The sequence below is a fragment of the Astatotilapia calliptera genome, chromosome 23 (assembly GCF_964374335.1).
Source record: "Astatotilapia calliptera chromosome 23, fAstCal68.1, whole genome shotgun sequence".
NCBI lineage: Eukaryota > Metazoa > Chordata > Actinopteri > Cichliformes > Cichlidae > Astatotilapia > Astatotilapia calliptera.
In genome coordinates this window covers 12,931,729-12,956,125 of record NC_137443.1, presented here as the reverse complement: position 1 = coordinate 12,956,125, position 24,397 = coordinate 12,931,729, and the positions used below count along the sequence as shown (strand labels likewise).

Here is a 24,397-nt window from a genome sequence, read left to right as displayed (position 1 = left end):
CCTTATATATTGTATTTACATCTATGGTTTTCACACATTTCACTGCCCCCATTTCCAGTTTTACCAGAATGAAGGTCAAGCCTCAAACTGCAAACCCTACTTACTTGTTTACTTTTACAAGCAAAAGATGGAGAGATTTTTTTCATAAAGGTGATTCTGTCTTAAGAGGGCCAACAGATTCACATCTGCAGAAGTTAACAGATATAAAACACAGAAGCCTCTCAGCCGCTTCCTGCTATGTTACAGTGTGAACAGTTTGCTATAATCTATTACCTGAGGTTTATTATTTAAAGGCTTACAGGATCACAAAAATAAAATAAAATGGCAGCTTCTACCAAAACAACATTAGATGTAGTCTAACTCACACTATCTTGCCTCATCACCAGCCCTCCCTCCCGCTTGCCTTCCTTCCTTCCTTCCGCCACATCTTCCAGCACACACTGATAAGTAAAGCACTTCATAAAAAGAGTAATAACAAAGCTGTGACAAACAGGGCAGTTCTTTCTCCTTACAAATCCTAACAGCACCCCCCAATGTTTTAATATTCCCAGTAAAGCCCTTTCAATGGCTTTAGAAAGGTGCTCTGTTATACGAAGTTCATCCCACAATACACACATATCCAGTCATCCACCCATTCACACACACATTCACACACTGGTGATAGCAAGCTACATTGTAGCCACAGCCACCCTGGGGCGCACTGACAGAGGCGAGGCTGCCAGACTCTGGCAGAGACACAGATCTCTGACCACCACCAGTAGGCAACGGGTGAAGTGTCTTGCCCAAGGACACAACGACCGAGACTGTCCAAGCCAGGGCTCGAACCGGCAACCTTCCGATTACAAGGCGAACTCCCTACTCTTGAGCCACGATCGCCCCCACGATCTGGCTCTCTTGCACAGCATGTCTTTTATCCTATCTTCCTTCTCTCACCTCAACCGGTCGCAGCAGATGGCCGCCCCTCCCCGAGTCTGGTTCTACCGAAGGTTTCTTCCTTTTAAAAGGGAGTTTTTCCTTCCCACTGTCGCCAAAGTGCTTGCTCATATGGCGTCATTTGATCGTTGGGTTTTTTTCTGTGTTTTATTATAGGGTCTACCTTACAATATAATAAGTGCCTTGAGGCAACTGTTGTTGTGATTTGGCGCTGTATAAGTGAAATTGAATTGAAATAGATCTGAAAATTACTGTACGATTATATGAACTTTCTATAGAAAGTATTTAAATATAGATATAATTTCTATATAATAACCGATGTCCTGTAACCGATGCCCTGTTAGAATGCCAGGGTTTTGTGATGTAAAACAATGACAACAAGATACATCACTTCAGGACCTTTTCCACCATTAATGTGACCTTTAACCTGTACAATTCAACTAAAAAAACAAAAACAAAAAAAAAACAAAAAAAAAACACCACACAAAACAAAACACACACATAAGGAAAAAAAAAAAAAAAAAAAGAGTGAGAAACTTCAATAATAACCTAACGGCATAAATACGAGGATCCTTAAACAGGAACTGTGTTGGGCAACTGATTTTATTGCAGAATTCAGCGCATTTTCTTCAGGTCCCTCCACAGAAGAGCATGACACTGCCTCCCCCGTGCTTCACCATAGGTATGCTGTTCTGTGGTCATGTGCAGTGTTGCTTTTGAACCAAACAAACCATCTGGAATCATATTTTCATCAGTTTTTAGTTGTTGGTGAAGTCACTGTTGTGTCATGTTTTTTTCAGGTATTGATGACCATCTGAGAGCAGCAAAAAATTGATTTTAAATCAGAGTCAATGTCCTCTGACTATTTGGCATTAATCTGAATGTGCTTGGTTAATTATCCCCACCCATATCCACATTTATAGGTGGGTGCACACACTTATGCAAACATATTATTTTAGTTTTTCTACTTTTATCTCCACCCCCAAAAAAGGTTTCAGTTTGTTTTTCTGTTGAATTGTGTAGGTTAATGATCACATGTAGGGTTCTGAAGTGATTCATCTGGTGTCATCCTCTATGATGCGGTTTTTATATCTACTTTGTCTCAGGCATGGTGCAAACGAGCGCTTTGTTTTTGCTTATTGGTTGCTTCTTTTGAATAAAATAGAAGCTCAAACAGGAAGGAGGGCCTGACACTGCAGAGTATTAAAATATGTAATATAGTTTATAGCTTAGAATGATTTTTTAGCAAGTATTTATATTTTATGCTGTCTTATAGAAATAAATATCAAGTTAAAAAAATAATTTTGTTTATTTTGTTGTCTGATAAAAAATTCAACAAAATTAGAAATTTGAGTAAAGTTGAACTCACTGTCTCTGCAGAATGTAAACTGTACATCAACTGTAGATCAAACTCCAGCATCAGTTTGAGCAACCGAGACATCATTTCTCTTTCAACACATGAACACAGCAGTGAGTGTCAGCACAGTTGGGGGGTATATTCTGGAACTTTCAACTTTAGTCTCCAAACGCCGAATAAACCAAAATACCTAACTAAAACGCGTTCAAAGGATGACTGAGTTGATTTACTGGACCGTGAATGCAGCATCAGGACACAGGGGAATACAGATAGTTCTTGAACACACCTCTCCTGACTGTAATTCCCAAAGGAAAAAACAGAAGAAGAAAAAGTCGAGAAAAACCCCAAATGTTAAGCCTCACGTTTTAAACTCGGCGGTTTTTAGTTTGAAAGTGAAAAACTTTGACCGTTTTAAATCTCTGACCCCGGCTCTCACTCCCGGTGCCTCTCTCTGAAGTCCAGGTGTTACTTTTATCAAGTAAAATCAACTCGTCGGTAATGAAACGCGATGACAGTGTGTGATTAAAGCGGTTCTTTGGTGTGAGGCTGTCCTGCCTCCAACAGGACTCTGCGGTAAAAATGGCTCTTCGTGCCGTGGCCTGAGATTAGTCACAGCTCGGGCCTCGAGCAGGAAAACGGCTCTGCGACAAGCTGTTCACCTCCTTAGAGCTGATTATCTTTAGATCCGAGCCTGTTTTTACCGCATGGAGCCCCAACAAGGAGGAAACTGCCGAACCGAAGCGGCACAACTTTTTCTTTTTCCAGCCGTGGGCGAGTTAGCTGGAAACCAACTCTGCGATCAATCGTTTCTACTCACCCGGAGTTGTTGGTTTGCAGGGAAAACTTGTGCCTTTATAACCCGACTACAGCGCCATAAAGCTGGGAAGTTATCCCTCTCGCGACCCTGGAAGTCCCGACTTTGGACGGCTTTAATCCAAGAATCGCGTCCTGCCCTCGGTCCGTGTTATTATCATGGGCGGGGGACAGAAGCAGAGCTGGGAGTTCCTGTCCCTGAAACAGGGAAACTCAACAGGAAACTGAAAGAGCTGCCGTGCTGGACTCCTCCGCTAGGGCCGAAACTCCGAGGATAAAAGGTGCAGTCGGAGGAATGTGCCGTAGAAGTCTGTCAAAGTATGGAGGGCGGTTAGTGCCACAAGACACAGCCAACAAGAATCTGCTCGAAGTATGGTGGGTGGTTAGTACCCCAAGGCGGAGTCGATATCAATCTGTCAAAAGTAGATGGAAAAAGTGTTTGTGTAAATGGGCGAATAATACACGTTGAATAAAATGCTTTGAGTGCTCAGGCAGAGTAGAAAAGCGCAGCATAAGGACTTTTTCCGTTTATGGAGAGTAGTTATTACCACAAGATACAAACAAGAAGAACCTGCCCAAAGTACGGAGAACAGTTAGTTCCAACAGAACGAAGCCCGTGGAATGCTGTAAGAGCCTGCTCCATGTATGGGGGTTAGTTGGTGCCACAAAATAAAGCCAACAAGAACCTTCCCCAGTAGGAAGTTTTTGTGACTTTTTACGGAATCAAACTCAAAGTAATGTAAGTACTTCCAAGCTTTAGCTCTTCTGGACTCCATTTTATTATTATTCTGCAAATGGACACAATTGAAGTAGAATAAAATAAAATAAGCATAGGAGTTTGGCTGTGTATAGAGAGCGACTAGTGCCAAAAAATTATCACATTGTGGTAATATACCAAAAGAGCCTTGTGAAGAATGGAAACCAATTAAAAAGGTGGAGCTTCAGAAATAAACTAGAATGCTCTGAACTCTTTAATGAACTTACCAAGAAGGTGAAGACTGACAGAGTGAGCCAATCCTGAGCATGACTTTCTTCAAAGCAGAAGGAGATCATGCTCCCGCTTTCTCACCCAAAGGAGGGAGCATGTTGATAAATTTGGCAGTGGTCATGTGAAACTAAAGTTTGACTGGCTCACGAACAGAATCACTAAATGTAACACAAGATCTAAATGCCTTCCAATAAAATATAATGTTCTCTCTCTCTCTCTAGGATTATATATCTGTAAAGGATTTCTGGATATCAGCCACTTCCTCTGCCTGCCGGTGGTACATACCGTGCATGGGCCTGTCCTTCCATGATGGTCCCTTAGGCTGTGCAAGGATGCCCCTGAGACAATCTAGCACATAACAGAAGGGTGCAAGATGCTAGCAGGCAGAGCATAGATTGAATGCCATAATTAAGTTGCCCTGGAAGTCCTTAGGTCAAATGGGACACCCCCCTAGCGTGGTGGAGAGTGACCGAGCTAAGATCCTGTGGGACTTCAAGTTAAAGACAGACAACCTGGTGATGGCTAACTAACATGACTAGCAGAGGAAGAGGACCATAGTGATAGATGTAGCTATACTGAGTGACAGCAATATCATGAAGAAGGAACACAAAAACCTGGAGAAGTACCAAGGGCTGAGAGAAGAACTCGAGAAGATGTAGAGGGTGAAGGTAACAGTGGTCCCTGTGATAATCGGAGTATTCGATGCAGTGATCCCCAAGCTAGGCAAGTGGCTCCAGCAGATCCCAGGAACAACATCAAATATCTCTGTCCAGAAGAGCGCAGTCCTAGGAATGGCTAAGCAACTGGGCAAGCTACCCTCAAGCTCCCAGGAGGACCTGAACTTGAAGGATAAAGACCGCCCAGAGGGGAATTTATTTTTAATATGTGTGTGTGTGTGTCTCTGCTGGATATTGCCTCTAGCCAGTATCAATAAAGACTGTTGGCAAATAATTTCATCAAACATTCATCTTACATAATTACTTTTTCTAAGGTTCAATTCCTAGTTAACTGTGTGGCCCTAATATTTACAGTTACTCACACAGTACAGTTGTGTGTTTTGAGCTAAGAGTGGACTTTTTGCCAAGTGTGAGGGACCAAGCAGCCAAGACATAGAGGACAGGAAAAAATGTCTTCAAAATGGGTTTTCTTCATTTTAAACCTCAAAAAAAGTTCAAAAGACAAAATTCAAAAATATAATTAGCGGGCCCATAAAAGAGGTCAACTAAATATAACTCTACAAAAAGTAATGTTCAGAAACTTAAAACAAAGTGGACACAACTTAACTCATAAACTGACCTAATTACAAAGACACAAGAGGGTAGCTTTTATAGTGGTTTGGCCAAACAATTTACACACAATAGGGGGGAAACAAAAACAAACACTAAAACTAACTATGCACAGAATAACGTGAGTAAACCTAAAACACCCCTGTTCCTGATAAGCACGTGGTTGGTCCTGCTGAGCAGGCATTTTGTTCTGGGATTCCTCAGCCACGCCTTTTGCCCAAACAGGAAACAGCCACTGCCCAAAACCAGGTAACTCAAAGAAAGAGAAACATAATTAATATAACAGAAAACATTTTTAGAAAAACCACACAATGCTATTATGCTCATAATATCAGTGTTAGGTTTAAATAAAATGATTAATGAACTATATTAATGAAGAAAACTGTAAACCAAACTAATAAGTGAACAAATGGACTTGTTTTACCCATGTGTGGCTGATGCCATCACACCAGGTGAAGTGGTCTAATTTGCCAGATCTGTTTATTCACTTTTAAAATAATAATAATAATAATAATAATAATAGGGCAGCACGGTGGTTAGCACTGTTGCTGCACAGCAAGAAGGTCCTGAGTTCAATTCCAAAAATCAGGCCGGGGTCTTTCTGTGTGGAGTTTGCATGTTCTCCCCGTGTTTGCGTGGGTTCCCTCCGGGTACTCCGGTTTCCTCCCACCGTCCAAAGACATGCAGCTTGTGGAGATAGGTTAATTGGAAAAATCCAAATTGCCGTTAGGTGTGAATGTGCGAGTGAACGTGAGCGCCATTGTTTGTCTGTCCCTGTGTGTTGGCCCTGCGACAGACTGGCGACCTGTCCAGGGTGTGCCCCGCCTCTCGCCCTATGACAGTTGGGATAGGCTCCAGCGCCCCCCGCGACCCTGAAAAGGAGAAGCGGAAGCGAATGGATGGATGGATAATAATAATAATAATAATTTGTCCAGTGAAATGACGTTGTTAGTGTGAATGAGATGAAAAATAGGCAAATCTATTAATCATTTGCACCGATTTTATACATCCAGCGTCTAAAGGTCTTTATTTAATAAACTAAATGCCCTCTCTTGTTGGAAATAATAGATTATTGAATTTGATATTGCCATGTCTCAACAGTGACATCTGCTGGCTACAGGAGCTAGTACTTCCATTGTTATTTTCTTCCTTATGTTTTCTTTAAATTTAATACCTCAGCTAATTAATTACCAGGATACATGTCGACATAAGAATTCCAATGTTCTTTTAAAAATGACAGAAGATTTATTTTAAAATGATAGTAAGGTTTGGTTAAAAATCTTTCCAGTTTTTTTTTTTCACTTGTGTGTCAGAAAACTCTTCTCGGGCATCACATTATACACTAAAAATATATGAATTACAGTACACAATTATAAGTTATTGCAATTAAAATGACAGAAATTCATACCCACATACACCATGGACTTTTCTTGTCAGTTTTCTCATTATGCCCCTCAGTAATATGATGCAACACAAGACACAGTTTGGAGTTTAATGTAGATGTGACCAGAGATGGGCAGTAACGTGTTACTTGTAACGCGTTACTGTAATCTGATTACTTTTTTCAAGTAACGAGTAAAGTAAGGGATTACTATTGCAAAAACGGTAATTAGATTACCGTTACTTTCCCATAGGAACGCTGCGTTACTGCGTTACTAAAACCGTGATTTTTTGCGAGAATGTCTCACGACAGTGACATAAGCGAGTGCGCCATTAGTGACAACAGCTGTGTGCAGATCAACAATGGATCACATATCGATTGTGGGAGAGAGTATGAGCGTGCAGTGTTTAAAGCGTGGAAGTACTGACCTTACTTTGAGTTTGATTCCATAAAAAGTGACAAAAACATTAGCGTCCGTTGTGCGTGGGAAGAAAACTTCTTTTTACAGCGAAAAAAACCCCTAAACTTCCAAGCAAGCACCGAGTGCGCCATGACGTAATGGGAAATTCACAGAGAAACTCACGGATTCTTCAACTGACCGCGGCACACCTGCACCAGGGTAAACCTCCGCCTACCGCAGTCCTACAGGTAAAAATAGAGCAACAGGACCGCTAGTCTTTGACTTTATTTATTTTCTGCTGTGTTTTACTTACATCTATTTGAAAGAGTGAGTGTAAACACAAAAAATATTTTATTTTATGTGCTGGAATGTGCAGAAAATAGGTTTAAATGTTAAACTAATTTCTTCAAGTCAGAGAATGTTGCATATAATTACATTTTTGCTTGATGCATAAAGTTAAAAGATTAAAACTGATAAAACAAGTTTTAAAAAGGGACCTTTCCATTTGATTACATTTTGTATGATGGATTATGCAGAAAAAGTAGAATTGGGCTGAAAGATCTATCGCTTTATCACCTCTTCAGGTTGTAAATCGTGTTTTTAAAAAGTAACTAAGTAACTAAGTAATTAATTAGTTTTGAAAATAAGTAATCAGTAAAGTAACAGGATTACTTTTTTGGGGAAGTAATCAGTAACTAATTACTGATTACTTTTTTCAAGTGACTTGACCAACACTGGATGTGACAGGTCTGTCATTTCTTCACATGTTAAAAATACTTGCTCATCTGTTTTTTTCTTAGACTTTCAAATGAAGGTTGTAATGAAGCTTGATAAGATAACTGAAAACCAAGAAGAAATCTTCCAGAAACATTCCCAGCAGAAAATATTGATGAACCGTGTTCATCACTTAAACAGCTCTAAGCTGGAGGATGTATCAAAGAGAAGAATGGTGGATTACATTATTGGGCTCAAATAATCAAATATGTATTGTTTTCCTTGCATTTTCCTTGTGTATCATTTATATGACGGACACACTAAATTATCCTTTAAATGTTTTTTTAGTTTCTGTTTTTGAGTTGCATTATTTTTTTTCTTTTCATTATTAAAACCACTATAAATTTGTCTTTATATGAAAAAATATAATATCATAATAAAAAATTATAATATATAAAATTTTTTAGTAAGATTTACTTTTTCTCATTTTCCTTTTCCCAGTGAGAACACCACAGTATTATATTATTATATGTTATACAAAATATTCCAATAGCACCATCTACTGTTCAACAAAGTTTTTGTTTCTTTCAATTTTCTTCACGCTTGATGGACAAAGTATGATCATCACAGCATTTTGAGATAATGCTCATGGTAATATATGAGGTACAGAGTCTTACTAAGCTGAAGTTTAAGTTATTCCATATTAATCTACGATAGATTAAGAGACAGGATAAGAACTGCTTGAAGCAAAGAAAGGAATATGTCAGGTAACATTTTAATGTTTTCATTTAAAATGTGATCTAACTTCATAAAAATGGCATAAATTAAATTATATTTCCTCCTCACTGGGTGCTTCTGGTGGTCCTCTGATGTGTGACAAATCAGCAGTTTGGTGTTTTTTCCTTTAACAACTATGACATGAATGACTATCCAAATGTCCCAAACATCTACACAGATATATATATATCGATCTTCCTTTTTTAGATCAAAAACATTCTCGGGAAAAAGAAATTAGTTTTAACCTCCTAGGACCTGGCGTCCACATATGTGGCCATCACATTTTTGGTTGTCTAGACCAAAAATACTAAATTTTGCTCTACAAGGGCCTGATATCCACTTACGAGGACATTATACTGCCTCTGTTTTATCAAAATTTAAAACGAATGTCCTCATATGTGGCTCTCACTTTTCTTAGAAACAAAAATCAGGTAAAAAAAAAAATCTGGTGATTCTTTGTTTTTACATTCATCAGGTCCTAATCAGCTCAAATGTCAGAGAAAGAGGAATTAAAAATCCATGCCATGAAAGAGTTCGGGTCTTAGGAGGTTAGCCAAACTTAATAAATGGTCACCATTAGGGGGCAGTGTTTGACAAGCTGTTTTAGCATAGTTGCCTCTGTAGTGCTTGGGCTAAGATCAGGGTGGTGCAGGGGTTAGAACAGTTTCCTCACTGAATGAAGGTTCGGGATTCAAACTTCCTGTTTGGCTGGGGATTCTGTGCAGTTTGTGTTTTCTCCAACAATTCAAAGATATGCTTGTGGTCGTAATGAAATGATGTCGATTGACACAATTAGTGTGATATTAATAAGTGATTATAAATGGGGTTTTAAAAGTGAAAGGTTTTCAGTCTCTCTGTGTTAGCCCTACAACACACTGGAAACCTTTGCCGGGTGAACCTCTCTCCCCTCCCACCCCAGCTCTTGCTTCTATTTTCCAACCCACAGCACTTACAGTAAGTGAGATAACTGCAATACTTCACTTTTCAATTAGAGTATCACTTACTGACATATTTCACAGAGGTTGCGTGAAATGTCAAACTGAGTCAAGATGTTCTTTTACACTGTCATCTGTCAGGAATGATTAAATTATGTCACGCCTGAAGCTCGAAGCTGTGGTTTCTTTTATCTGATTTTCAGAGATTTGTGCAACTTCTGTGCCGCATCACATAAATGTAAATGCTTTCCAGGCAACAGAATTACATTTACTGTACAAATACCCACAATACCCTTGGTGTATTGTTGAGAAAGGTGTTGTAGAAAGAGAAGAGAAGATAGAGAGAAGAGAAGTCTCCCTGGTTTACCTCTCATTACATTTGAGAGAGGGTAAAAAGGCTCAACATCCAATCATTTATGTGCTAAAACAGAGTCTCTTTGTGTGCTTTTGCTAATCATCTTTATTCTTAATTAAAGATAAAATAAAAGTTTGATCAATATGTTAAATGGAATGTGAAGAGATGTGAGGGACCAAGCAGCCAAAGCAAAGAGGACACAAGCAAAAATATCTTCAAAAAGGGATTTCTTTATTTTAACCCTCAAAAAGTCCAAAATTAACAAAATTCAAAACCATACTTAGCAGGCCCATAAAACAGGTCAACTAAATATAACTCTACAAAAAGTAATTTCCAAAACTTAAACAACAAAGTGAGACACAACTTAACTCACAAACTGACCTAATTAAAAAGACACATGAGGGTAGCTTTTATAATGATTTGGCCAAACCATTTGAACACAATAGGGGGGAAAACAAAAACACACACTAATATTAACTAAGCACAGGATAACCTAACTAAGCCTAAAACACCCCTGCTCCTGGTAAGCCCATGGTTGGTCCTGCTGAGCAGGCATTTTGTCCCCAGAGTCCTCAGCCACGCCTTTTGCCCAGACAGGAAACAGCCACCGCCCAAACCCAGGTAACTCAAAGAAAGAGAAACATAATTAATATAACAACACATTTTAGAAAAACCACACAATGTTACTATGTGCGCGCCTCATAATATCAGTGTTAGGTTTAACCAAATGATTAATGAAGAAAACTGCAAAGCAAACTAATAAAGTGAAAAATGGACTAATTTACCCCTGTGTGGCTGATGCCATCACACACCCCCCCTCTTCAGGACTCTCGCTGGTACAGCGAGAGAGGAAGTCGGCGGTAACGTTGTTCTTCCCAGGAATGTGCTTGATGACAAACCGGAAAGGTTGCAGAGCAAGGTACCATCTTGTGATCCTTCCGTTCTTATCCTTCATCTTTTCCATCCACTGAAGTGCACTGTGATCCGTCTCCAGGGTGAATTCTCTTCCAAGAAGGTAGTACCTGAAGGAATCAAGGGCCCACTTGATTGCAAGGGCCTCCTTTTCCACTGTTGAATATCGAACCTCTCTCGGGAACAGCTTTCGGCTGATATAAGCAACAGGATGACGTTCTCCTTCCAAACCTTGAAGTAGCACTGCTCCCAGACCCCTATGAGATGCATCCGTTTGAAGGAAAAAGTGCTCATTAAAGTCTGGACTGTACAAAACTGGTTCGCTACTCAGTGATTGACTGATGTCCTTGAAAGCTGCTATAGCCTCCTCTGTCCAGTTAATCTGATTAGGACACTTGATGCCTATCAAGTCCGTTAGTAGAGCTGCCCTGGTGGAGAATCGTGGTATGAACCAACGATAAAAGCCTGCCATGCCCAAAAAGGATCTTAGTTGCTTCCTTGTCTGTGGGAGAGGACAAGACTCAATGGCTTGGATCTTACTGACCTGAGGCTTGATCACCCCATTCCCGATCACATGGCCCAGGTACGCAGTCTCAGCAGAGGCAAAAACACACTTAGAGGGGTTCACCGTCAACCCAGCAGTGCCAAGACGGTCGAAGACAGCATGCAGATGTTCCAAGTGTTCCTCCCATGTGGTGCTGTAGATGACAATATCATCAAGATATGCAGATGCAAAATCTGAGAAACCACATAGTACTTGGTCCATTAATCTCTGAAAGGTTGCTGGAGCCCCATGCAGCCCGAATGGCATCACTGTAAATTGGAAGAGACCCCAAGGTGTTCGAAAGGCAGTCAACTTCTTTGATCGCTCCGTTAGTGGCACCTGCCAATATCCCTTGCACAGGTCAAGTGTGGTCAAGTACTTTGCCTTCCCCAGCCGTTCCAGCAAATCATCAATGCGTGGTGTGGGGTATGAATCAAACAGTGATATTGAGTTTAGGTACCTGAAGTCTATACAGAACCTCATGCTTTCATCCTTCTTTGGCACCAGGACCACTGGATTACACCCATTCCTTCAATAGATTTATGTGCAGAACCCTGCTGGAGCGTGGCTTTCCAGGGATGAACACTTGGTAAGTAGTGGACCCCAATTTCTTCTGAACCTCAAAGGGCCCTTGCCACTTAGCCAATAGCTTGTTGTTGTCAGTGGGGAGGAGCACCAACACCTTTTGTCCAGGACTAAAAGACCTCTGACGAGCTGCTCGGTCATACCAAAACTTCTGCTTCTGCTGGATTTTGGTCATATTTGACTGAGCAAGCTCACTCATTTTCTGCAGTCGCTCCCTCATCTGCACAACATAGGAAACAATGTTAACAGAGTCCATCTTTTCCTTGCCTCCCTCCCAGATGTTTCTTAGCAGGGCTAGAGGTCCTTGTACCTCATACCCATACAAAAGTTCGAACAGAGAGAAACCAGTGGAGGCTTGTGGCACTTCCCTGTAGGCAAAGAGAAGATAAGGAAGCCACTGATCCCAATCAGCACCATTCTTATCTACCACCTTCCGGAGCATCTGCTTCAGAGTCTGATTGAACCGTTCTGTTAGCCCATCAGTCTGAGGATGGTATGGGGTGGTCCTCAGGCTTCTAATGCCCAGCAGCTTGTACACCTGTTTTAGTAAGTTGGACATAAAGTTACTCCCCTGATCAGTCAGTATTTCCTGTGGGAACCCTACTCTTGCGAAGAGCTGTACAAGGCAGAAAGCTACTGATTTTGCCTTGATGGATTTCAGTGGGAAGACCTCTGGATATTTAGTTGCATAATCAGTGATTACAAGCATATAGCGATTCCCTGACTTACTCTTCTCAACGGGTCCAACAATATCCATTCCGAGGCGCTCAAATGGGGTACCAATAATAGGCAGTGGTTGGAGTGGAGCTTTGGAAGGGACTTTGGAGGATGTCATCTGGCACTGAGGACAGCTCTTACAGAAGTAGGCTACATCTCTATGGAGGCCAGGCCAGAAAAAATGTTGTTTAATACGAGCTGTGGTTTTGTGCTTACCAAGGTGGCCAGACCAGGGAATAGAGTGTCCCAAATTAAGCACGGTTTCTCTAACTTCTTGGGGGACCACTAGCTTCAGAAGTGAGCCCATCTGATGGTAAAGTATGCCATTTTGCAAGACATAGTCACTTTTGTTAATGCCTGCCTCCTCTACTTGGTCCTTGTCTATTGCTCGCTGAAAACAGGAAGCTAAACTAGGATCAGTTTTTTGCAACTCTATTATATTGCCAGGAATTTGAAGTCCCAAAGGCAAGTCTGGGTCAGTATGCATTTCTGGGTGTACTATAGTATGCTAGAACTTCTCCTGTCTCCTCTGTCCGCGACTTTTCCGAGGCTTCACAGGTGCAACTTCCCATTCCTCATTAAAAAAATGGCAAGGCACTGAAAACTTCTGAGGTTTCACTAGATTTGAGCTTGGGCTCTAGTAACAGCCACATTGCATTGATGATTCTGGTCTGACTCCAACAAATCAAAAAGCACTGGAAAATCTCGTCCCAGAATAGCTGAATAAGGCAGGTTATCAACCACCCCAACATTTAAAAGGTATGTCTGTCCATTCACTTTAATGTACATGTCAGCTGTTGAGTACATCTTCTCATCTCCATGCACACAACAAATGGGGATGGTGTCACTAACACGGACAATATTGGGGGGCACAAAATCTCTATGTATCAGTGTACGAGAACTGCCAGAATCAAGCAAAGCTCTTAAAGTTGTTCCATTAGCTTCAATTTTTATCATTTTAACAGTCTGGTCACACTGGAGCCCATGTTCAGCATGTGAACGTGGCATGAAACACATTTGAACCATCTTAGCTGAGGTTTTTGGGCACATTGGCTTTGTGTGGCCCTCTAACCCACAGAGATAACAAACAATCTTTTTTGAATTTTTTAATGGTCTGCCAGCAAACTGGCATGGTTCTCACCCACAGGAGTTTTTTCTGCTGACAATGGCCTTTGATGATACATCTGGGCTGATTTGGGGCCTTCCTTTGGCATTTTATTTGCATTACAGGTCCAAGGTTGCCCTTTCCTCCTGGCAGCTACAAACACTTCTGCCAGCTCAGCTGCCTTCGCTGCAGAAGACGGATTGTGCTCTCGAATCCAAACCTGTAGCTCAGGGGACATTCTCAAATATTGTTCAAGGATGATTATTTCACCAATTTCTTGGTTCGTTTTACCTTTTGGCTGAATCCATTTCCCGTACAGATCTTTAAGTCGAGCATACAACTCCTTAGGGTTCTCATCAAGCCTGACTTCCAGTGAATGGAATCGCTGCCTGTAGGCCTCCGGGTTAACATCATATTTGGACAAAATTGCAGCTTTAACTTTGTCATAGCTGAGAGAGTCATCAATATCCATATGAACGTATGCCCCTCTTGCCTTGCCCGTTAGCAGTGGTATTAATCGAAAAATCCAGTCTGTTTTTTCCCAACGATATGCTAAGGCAATGCGTTCAAATGTAGTCAAAAAATGCTCAATATCATCACTATCAATCAACTTTTCCAGTCTGGGTTCATGCAATGAAAACTGACCTGATAATGACTGACTGGATTCAGCTTGAGCTTGAGGAGAACTAGGAATGTGAGGTAGCTCCCTTGACTCTGGTGACTCTGTGGTAGGTAATGGTCGCTCTGGTACTGGTGATGTCCGGGACTGCACCTCTAACTGTAAAAGCTGAAACTGATGTTGCAATGCTTTGAATTTTTGTTCTTGTCGTGCAGTTACCTCTTCTTGCCTTGCTTCCCGAGCCTCCTGTTGACCCATATGAGCTTGCAATATTGACATCAGATCTGACAGAGATGGCTCCCTTTCTTCAACCTCAGTGCTCTCCACCATTTCAGAGACTCCAATTTCCTCCTCAGCATCAGCTTCCTTCTGAACAGTTACTCCTTTCTTCTTTTCCACCTTTCCGCCACGATGCATTTTTCTTTTTTTTTCTGGGGGTGAAAAAGCCTCAGAAAAAAATACTGTGTCCTCAACTGGCAGATCCCACTGCTGCCACCAATTGTGAGGGACCAAGCAGCCAAAGCAAAGAGGACACAAGCAAAAATATCTTCAAAAAGGGTTTTCTTTATTTTAACCCTCAAAAAGTCCAAAATTAACAAAATTCAAAACCATACTTAGCAGGCCCATAAAACAGGTCAACTAAATATAACTCTACAAAAAGTAATTTCCAAAACTTAAACAACAAAGTGAGACACAACTTAACTCACAAACTGACCTAATTAAAAAGACACATGAGGGTAGCTTTTATAATGATTTGGCCAAACCATTTGAACACAATAGGGGGAAAACAAAAACACACACTAATATTAACTAAGCACAGAATAACCTAACTAAGCCTAAAACACCCCTGCTCCTGGTAAGCCCATGGTTGGTCCTGCTGAGCAGGCATTTTGTCCCCAGAGTCCTCAGCCACGCCTTTTGCCCAGACAGGAAACAGCCACCGCCCAAACCCAGGTAACTCAAAGAAAGAGAAACATAATTAATATAACAAAACATTTTAGAAAAACCACACAATGTTACTATGTGCGCGCCTCATAATATCAGTGTTAGGTTTAACCAAATGATTAATGAAGAAAACTGCAAAGCAAACTAATAAAGTGAAAAATGGACTAATTTACCCCTGTGTGGCTGATGCCATCACAAGAGATAAGAAATGAGTCTCCAACCTATCATCATATATGATTTTGAATGAGAGAATTGTTGTTAAGTGTTGCAATTATCGAAGATGGAACCATAATTCATATGTGATTTTGCTGATAGTTAGTTATGTCTAATAATGTTCAGAATAGCAGCACTGATGTTCTCCCTGTGTGGATTGTTTACCTGGTGATTAATTGTGATAAATTGTCTCTAAATTGTCTGTTTCTCTGTGTTAGCCCTGCATCTGTTCTGCTTTTCCCGGAACGATATATAATATATAATATAATACAATATAAGTGTGTTTAAGTTTAACCAATACAATGCATAAGAAAATATAATAATGATTCCAAGACAGGCCTAACTGAGAGGATGTGTAAAAAGCAGCCTTGAAAAATAGGATCATGTTTGTGGAAGGGGGGAAATGAGTGAGAGTGACACACAGAAGTCACTACTCTCTGAATTTATGTGGAGACGTCAGATGGGAGGCTGATAAGGGCGTGGCTATACTTCGGATGATATTATGTAAACAACATGACTGAATGTTTAGATACGAGGAGAGGTGGGTAATGGGCACTTGGCAGAGTATAAAGGAGAGCGCCCAGGAACATCCTTTGTTCTTCCCTTTGTCTTCTGTGAGATGAGCAGTTCAGAAGATTGGATTTCAGAAGTTCACCGTTGGATATTTCAGCAGAGATTCCAGAGGCTGAACCGTTGCTCAAACTGTAAATTTACAAATTGGTTCTGTATCTTTTTGGTATTTTTTTGGCAATGGTTGGTTACGATAAAGGGCCGGAGTAAGAGTGATTTACCAAAAATGAGTTAATACTCAGATTTTTACCTTTACCATTTCCCAAAGGGTTAAAAAGGGAATGTCCATAATTTAGACTTTCATTGCAGGAAATTTTATTAAAGCAATTTAGCAGCAGTAAAGCCGAGGAGGTCCAAATTGACCCTTGAGGCCTACTGTCCAGGCCCCTAAAATTAAACCAGGTATTCTGAATGCAGCTCGTGAGGGGAGCTGGTGTAACAGAGGTGGCAGGGAAGACACCTGGACTTAAAACTAGGTGAGTCCCCTGAGGGTCCATCTAAGCTTTGCATTGCTGGTTGGTTAAGACCCATAGGATCAAATATTCTGGCTTTTTTAAACAGAAAGCCAAACCAGACTTCCTGTATTGGGGTGTTGGTCCTGGAAATTGAGTATGTAACAAACACCCAGCAACATGCTGACATTGTTGCAGTCCTGAGTCGGTGACCCAGTGTTTTGAAATATTTGTAGTCTTGGATTTCATTGTTATTTATAGTTTCTAGTCTCTTGGTTTCTGTCTCTGTGCTTCCCCTGTGTTCCTTGTGCCACGTAGTCAAGTTATGTGTTCATGTCTGTGCCTGTCTCATGTTTCCTGTTTTACTTTGACAGTATCATGTGCTATGTTAGTGTGATTTCTCCCAGCTGTGCTCTCTTCCTGTGTCTCATTCCCTCATTATCCCTGTGTATTCAAGCCCTTTTTCTTCCTCTGTTTGTTGATGGGTTGTCTGGGTATTGCCTGCATTTCTCCATGTTCCAGAGTCTCAGGTTTTCATGTTCTGTGCTTGACATCTCCTCTCAGGTTTTTAGGTTTTTAGTTCCTTTGTATTGCTTTTGTAGTTGCCTCCCAGTTTAGGTTTTTTTTAATTTAGTCTTTGCCACTTTCTGATTTTTGTATTCTGTCCCTGCTGCTAATAAAGGTTCACTCACAGTTAAGTCCATTGTCAGCATCTGGACTTGGGTCCCATCTTTCTACACTCCACACATCTGCAGAGACAAAGATGATGCAGATAAAGAGCCTATGAGAACTACAGACTCGGTACAAAAGATGAACTTTTCTCCCCAAATATGGTGCAGAGAATATGAGCCAAAAAAAAAAAAAAAACTAATACAAAAACAAACTGCTGTATTTTTTGCGGTTATCTTTGTCTAAAGCCAGAAATTTGAGTCAGCAACATTTTCTAGATTATTAAACAAGACTTTTCCAATCAGTACATTAACAGATGTACTGATTGACTAAGTGAGTCTTAGTCTTTGCATTTCGTGCCTTCAGCTGTAATCAGATCTGATCATATCTGTGACTACATAGAGGAAGCAGCCCGGTGACACGAGGGTGACTCGGGGGCAAGGTCTTTGAAGTACGTAAACAGCTTAGAAAAGTAACACTGAATACACACAGGTTTTCGTTAAAACAGAGACAATGTGTTACAATATCATAGTATAACCTTCTGAGATTTAGACACACACACACACACACACACACACACACACACACACACACACACACACACACACACACACACACACACACACAGCAGATGCAGCCTTAAGAAATTCATCAGGTTGTAGAGGCGGGCAGGAGTGAAATCAGTTCTTTAGCTACCAATGACAGGCATGAATAAGAAAGAGGTGACATTTGTATGATGAAAGAAATGACACAGCATCTGATATGGACTTTTTCAAAAAGCTTTATCAGACATCTCAGTGAACTGAATATTAAATAGCATTTTCTAATGGCCGACGGGAGGCACCCTCTCCACGGGGTAATAAGATTTGAAATATACAGCACCAGCATGTACACTTAACGAGCACACGTACTTCAGTATTCTTAAAAAATACTAACAAAGTCAGATTAGTGTTGCAAACACTAAATGAGTGATACATCAACAAATGTGAAACTTTGAAGACCTGTTTATGTACGTGTTGTTCTACTATAGTAACATCTTATCTTCATGCTGTGGTTTCTATGGTTTATGTAGTTTGCTGCAGAACTCCAAGATAATATCGTTTAAATGTGTCACGTCAGACATCAGCGTTTAATATGTGAGAAAACTAACTATCAACTCTGTATCATCTGCTGGATATAAGTAAAAATATTCATATTGTGTTTAGTAGAAGGATGAAAATTATGTTTTTGTGATTAGGATAGGTGTTAATATTAAACAAACCAGACTTATTTCTAACAAACACAGAAACTGGACATGGCTGCTCAATGAGCAGCAGCTACAATTGTAAAAGAAATACTTATGCAATCAAATGTAATCCACTTATGATGTTGCCTCTAGATCTGTATGGTATGTGCACTAACTAAGCACTGGTAGAAACAATAACCAGTAATAACAATAAAAACATACATCAACATCAGCATCATGCCAAAAGCAAAAGAAATCAGTTAGACTCAAGAAAAAGAATTGTTGATGCTCCCAAAACAAAGCAGAAGATGGATATACAAAGTTATCACAGCTTTTCCGTGTGTTAAGAACTGGACTGAAAAGCATGATCAAGGATGATCCAAGAGAGCCATGCAGTACAGAACAAGCTTGGCAGAGGTAGGAAGTGAAAAACTATGCAAAGAAAACCTAGTGAGAGATGTATCTAAAGACCCTAGAGGAGGGGTCTCAAGCTTAAATGAGCTGTGGGCCACTGGCACTGTCATTTCATTGGACGGCCACTTTAGTGTTCAAGCAGTACAAAAAAAAAAAAAGCAAACAAACATCAAGAAAACACTCACAAATATTATTTTTTAAATACTGTATAATGTGACAAAACTGCAAACGTGAATGCAGTCCCCCCCCCCCCACTCTTAACTAACTGAAGCCTTTCATTGAACTACCAAATAAACACATTGGTACTTAGTCTCTGGCCAGACACGTGGCAGCACTTCTGCTATCATTGTGCTCATATTTAACAAAATAAAAATGCAGACATAAGTGTACACATTAGTTTTTGAATCTCTCACTGAACCAACACAGCTAGTGCCTCAGCATCTTTGCACTCTCTGCTCATATTGCCTTCATATTAAAAATCTGTTTGCTTTTTAAAAAAGTTATTTTAACATTGTACTCAACAACAAACAAATCCTCAATAAAAAAAGTAACTTCGAGGGCCAAATTGCATTATATTTCTTCACATCAATATCCGGTTATTATTGAGTGATGATGTTCGAAAGCTACTTCTGTGTTTATTAAGGCTGTTGTATTTTTAACGTATTTTAATGCTTTGTATCTTGTTCTATTTAATCTGAACAAGCCCCTAAAAAGTCAGTGATCACTGTCGCCCTCTATTAGTTTTTATTACTACTATTCATCAGCAGCACGTTTTAAAGCTCGGTTTTTCAAACCTTATGATATAACTATGGCCCAGCCCATGCAGCAGTGTGTTAATGACTAACCTCTATTGTGGATGGATTATCTCAGTTGTTCAACTGACTGAAGTTTGGTCCATTTACAGCATCTTTTTCCTGCCATGCAATTGCATTTGTCCCTAACCATCGGTAACCTTTGTGTTGACTTTTATTGAGTGGAAAAAACTTAGCGTTCATCCTCCAGCTTCACTGTGCTAATGTGTTTATATTATGCTAACCATAGTTATGTAGCTAGTACCACATAGCACATCATGATATACCCTACAAACACCACTACTGTTTAGTTTTCTGTCTTCACTTATATCTGAAGTGATAGCAGAGCTGTATGTTTTCATTTTTTCAGAAATCCCTCAGTCAGAACAAGGTATTATGGAGGAATGTGACACACAACACAGGAGCTCTAGTTTTCCACTCCAACTTTATTCACCTCCATACATTGACTGAGCATATCGCGCCCAAACACAACAGAACCCCTCCTACAAGCTTGGGTGTGAGTGGAGCCCTCTAGTGGGTCGCCACAGTATGTCATTTTTAGATGGAAACTAGCGAGCTAACTCCCTGCTAACTTCGAACTCCATTAAACTTAATAAATTCTCTTTTCTTTGATGCCTGGATGTTAAACTTAATTGTTACACCTGGTAGAGCAGCCACACCGATCATTTTATTAAAGATGAAAGAATTTACACAGTTTGTAACTCTCAGTGATGCCACAGTGTTGACTTTGGGACCTGAAGCGGAGTTTGGACCCAGAAACGGCTAATGATGTCAGACTTAAAAATGAGATACGGGCTGCAAGTAGGGGTGACATGGGCCGCAAGTGGCCCCTGGGCTGCAAGTTTGAGAACCCTGCCCTGGAACAACTGCCAAGACACAAGTGAATGACTCAGACAACTCAGGAATTGAAGTCTCAAAGAAGACTGTCACCAGAACACTGCACAAGAATTGACTTGCAGACCAAGAAAAAGAGAAACTTTCAAGTCAGACTGATGCATGCTAAGGACAAGCTGAAAAAATATTATATATACTTGAAGTGCGTCCTTTGGTCAGATGAGATGAAAAAAAGAGCTCTTTAGGCATCAACAGGGAGGTTGGGGATTCCTCAGCAGATAAATATAATACTTGTGAAAAATACATCAAATGACTGCAGGTTGCTATCAGCAAAAAGGATAAATAATTTGTAAAATAATGTGAAAGGCTTTTGTGAAGAATTTTATTTCTGTGTGCAAAGCAGTGTGTTGCTGACTGATGATGCACTGTACTTATGATAAGCAAGACCATGCAAAGATAACACAAGTTTCAAATAGGCAAAAATACACGTAGCAAAGGAAGTGGTCAAAAGGCAAAAAATGACAGATGATAATCATACTTGCCAAAAGAAAGCTGCTCTATAAAAGGCTGAACCTGAGACTCCTACAGTACAAACAAAGGCTAACCATTTTGCTTGCATCATGTTCGGTCTGCAGAAAGTTCTCCTCCTCCTTGTTCTGACCTGCTTTGGACAACTCGGTAAGAATCACAAGTCCTTGTTGTTATTCTTCAACCATTTAATGAGTCATCCATTTAATTTTCCTTTTTTTCTTTTACTTTATTCAGTGCATGGGGGTGGCATCATACATGGAGGAAAAGCACCGGAGAGTTCAATGCGATATATGGTCTCTGTGCAAAACAACGGCGGTCATGTGTGTGGAGGGTTTCTCATCACTAATAACTTTGTGGTCACTGCCGCACACTGTTTTGACGAGTGAGTAATCAAACATCTTCTGCTTAAGTCTATTTCCTACAGATAATTCTTTGCCTTTATTGGATAGTGGAGCAGTGAAGATTAGACAGGAACATAAGTTGAGAGCAGGGAAAGATGCGCAGCAAAGCTCTGCTCAATTTCAGTCATGTGGCATATGGTTCACTGCCAAACCAGTGAGCTAAACGGACGACCTCCTGCTTCAATCTCTGATTCATGTCATTAAAACAGATTTAGAAAATGAATTGAAAACCTCTTAATGATTATTCCTTCAGCTTCCCCACGCATGTTGTTCTTGGCAACCACAATCTCAAGAATGGCCAAATAGTAGAGATTAAAAAAAAATTCGTCTATAGCAGTTACAACACACCTGAGAAGGGTGATGACATCATGCTCCTACAAGTAAGTACATCTTTATACTGACAACAGTTTCACATGAAATATATTTGTGGTCTTATTTATATTTTTACTTTTTATTGTGTGTGTCCAGTTGGCAACCACAAACGATCTACACGATGAAATTCAACTTCCGCATGCTGAAATAGATCTAACAGAAAATGAAGTGTGCCAGGTGGCTGGATGGGGAAAAACTATGAATGATGGTAAAACTGTTGGTGAGCTGAGGGTGGTGGACGTGTCTGTCATTAACCCACAAGTCTGTAAGAATCAATGGCCTCAACTTCCTGCCAATGTTATCTGTGCAGGTGGATATGGCACAAGCAAAGGATTCTGTCAGGTATGTATTCTGTCCAATGTCAGCAGGTTTCTTTTTGATAAATGTACTGTATTAAACACTTACTATAAACTGACCAATTAAAATGCTTCCTCCTCACAGGGTGATTCTGGTGGTCCTCTGGTGTGCAAAGGGTTTGCTGTTGGTATCGTTTCTTTCAACCACAACAGCAATTGTAACTACCCAGATAAACCCAACGTCTACACGGACATCACAAAATACCTCCAATGGATCGACATGATTCTACAAAACCACAAAACATTTTGAGTAAAATCCCTGAAGTTTTGCTGTTATTGAACAGCATTATTGAAATGTCAGCATTTCTGATTGCTCTGTCAATGTAGCCGAGACAGAAATTAAAAATATTCCCCGCATGAAACTGTGGTTTTTCTTCTGTAACAGTGATCATTTTAGCATTTAGCTCAATTTCCACAAACTGAAATGGAATATTTAGATTTGTAGTGTGAGGTCATTGTGACATCTACACTTTTCCTTGATTCAAATCAGTGAACCTGCATGAGAAAGAATCACTGTGACAAATTAAAAATTATTAAGAGTCAATATTGATGAGGAACTACTGTGATAATCATTTATGAACAAATACAAATGTGTTTAAAAGTTCTGGGGCATAAAAAGCACAAACATTTAAATCTGGTTTTAATAAAGTGTCCTGTTCTCCTACTACATGTGGATTATTACCTGTGTGTATTTTGCAGTATAAAAAAATCCAAGCGACACACTGAGTCATTTTGCTGAATTTTTCAAATCCCAGGTCTTAATCACCCATAACTTTCCCACTATACAAACATCAAGTGGAGTTGGGACAGCCAAGTATTCCATAATTTTGTGTTTATTCTTAAAGGTAGCAGATGAAAGAACAAGAAGAAAATGATTTTCCATTAAAAACAAGATGAGTTAGTCTATTAAAATGGTATTTTCTAAAGGTTGATCAGTAAAGTCCTGACAAAAAACTCACTCTTGAGCATCAGAGCTCAAATCTTAATCTGGAAAATGTGGTTTCTGTGGTTCATCTTGTTTGCTGCAGGTAGTGTCATTCCAACACGTTCTCATCCCAAAGCGTAACATTTTATGCTAGGTTTTTGACTGCATCAAGTGTTTCCACAGTGAGGAAGGTAGTGCCTTTCTATACTTGTCAGATACAGTACTGTATCTCAAACAAAATATAAACAGGAGTCAGAGAAGTAAGAACGCAGCCAGGCCAATGATTGCCAGCTTTGAAGGGTTACATGGATGATTTAATAACTCTTCTTCAAACATCATTTGGCTCCTGGAAAGGTTTGAAGAACTTCATGCGTGGACCAGGATTAATGTTAAATCGTCCAAATATCACATTCTCTCCATACAGAAAGGTGGCAGGGAAGAACTCATCTGTTTTACAGTGGATGGAGAGAGGATGCCACTGTTATTGTTCATATATTCTCATGAATTCTCTCTACACCCACGACTGCAGTTCGACCCACAACAACACTCTCATCATCAAGTTTGCTGATGACACCACGGTAGTCGGACTCTTCTCGAAGGGAGACGAGGCAGAGTACAGAGAGGAAGTCCTGAAGCTGGCAGCATGGTGTTCAGAAAACAACCTGGCACTGAACACTAAGAAAACCAAAGAGCTCATTGTTGACTTCAGGAGACACAGCACCGACTTGGCCCCCCTCTAGAATCAGAATCAGAAAGGGTTTTATTGCCAAATGTTGAGCGGGTTTACAACATTAGGAAATTGCTGCGGTGCTTCAGTGCAAACATACTGTTATAAATTAAGCTTTAATAGACATGAAAATAAAAATGAGAATAAGAATTAAAAGTGCTAAGTAGATAGATAGATAGATAGATAGATAGATAGATAGATACATGATATATACATGAGTGCAGGTGGTGATCAGTGCCAAACATGGAATGATGCAGTGACACAGCGTAGGGTCATGTGTTAGTGGTGGGAACAGTCATACGGTTATTGTTCATGTGTTCAACAGCAGAGGGGAAGAAACTGTTCTTATGGCGAGAGGTTCTGGTGCGAATGGACCGGAGCCTCCTGCCTGAGGGGAGCAGGTCAAACAGACTGTGTCCAGGGTGCTGATGGTCCGGGAGTCCGAGACATTCTTTCCCAGCCTCACATGCTGTTTCCTGTCCGCCAGGAAGTCAGTGATCCACCGGCAGATGGGATCAGGCACATTCATC

General features: G+C 40.3%; 2 protein-coding genes across 3 annotated transcripts in view; one reads left to right on the top strand and one right to left on the bottom strand.

Moving 5' to 3' along the window:
- cyfip1 (cytoplasmic FMR1 interacting protein 1) overlaps positions 1 to 3,338 on the bottom strand; it is a 46,131-nt gene extending 42,793 nt beyond the window's left edge. The window contains exon 1 of one of the 2 annotated variants that reach the window (XM_026157659.2): positions 3,108 to 3,338. The gene's annotated coding sequence lies outside the window, so the exon portion shown is untranslated. The remainder of the gene's footprint in view (positions 1 to 3,107) is intronic. The other variant, XM_026157660.2, reaches the window with a different exon arrangement.
- An 11,872-nt stretch (positions 3,339 to 15,210) lies between these two features.
- Positions 15,211 to 22,577, top strand: LOC113016314 (duodenase-1-like). The gene is made up of 6 exons (XM_026159056.2): positions 15,211 to 15,375; positions 21,191 to 21,233; positions 21,321 to 21,468; positions 21,741 to 21,867; positions 21,956 to 22,201; positions 22,301 to 22,577. Exons 1-6 carry the CDS (start codon positions 15,286 to 15,288, stop codon positions 22,463 to 22,465), a joined length of 819 nt encoding a protein of 272 aa, XP_026014841.1. The 5' UTR covers positions 15,211 to 15,285; the 3' UTR covers positions 22,466 to 22,577.
- Positions 22,578 to 24,397: the final 1,820 nt, after the last annotated feature.

What these genes read in the sequence shown, in the direction of transcription:
- LOC113016314 (XM_026159056.2), top strand. Translation starts at nt 15,286, where the DNA reads ATGGTTGGTCCTGCTGAGCAGGCATTTTGTCCCCAGAGTCCTCAGCCA. An exon ending in GCCGCACACTGTTTTGACGA is followed by an intron (nt 21,469 to 21,740) that starts GTGAGTAATCAA and finishes TTATTCCTTCAG; the next exon opens with CTTCCCCACGCATGTTGTTC. An exon ending in CAAGCAAAGGATTCTGTCAG is followed by an intron (nt 22,202 to 22,300) that starts GTATGTATTCTG and finishes TCCTCCTCACAG; the next exon opens with GGTGATTCTGGTGGTCCTCT.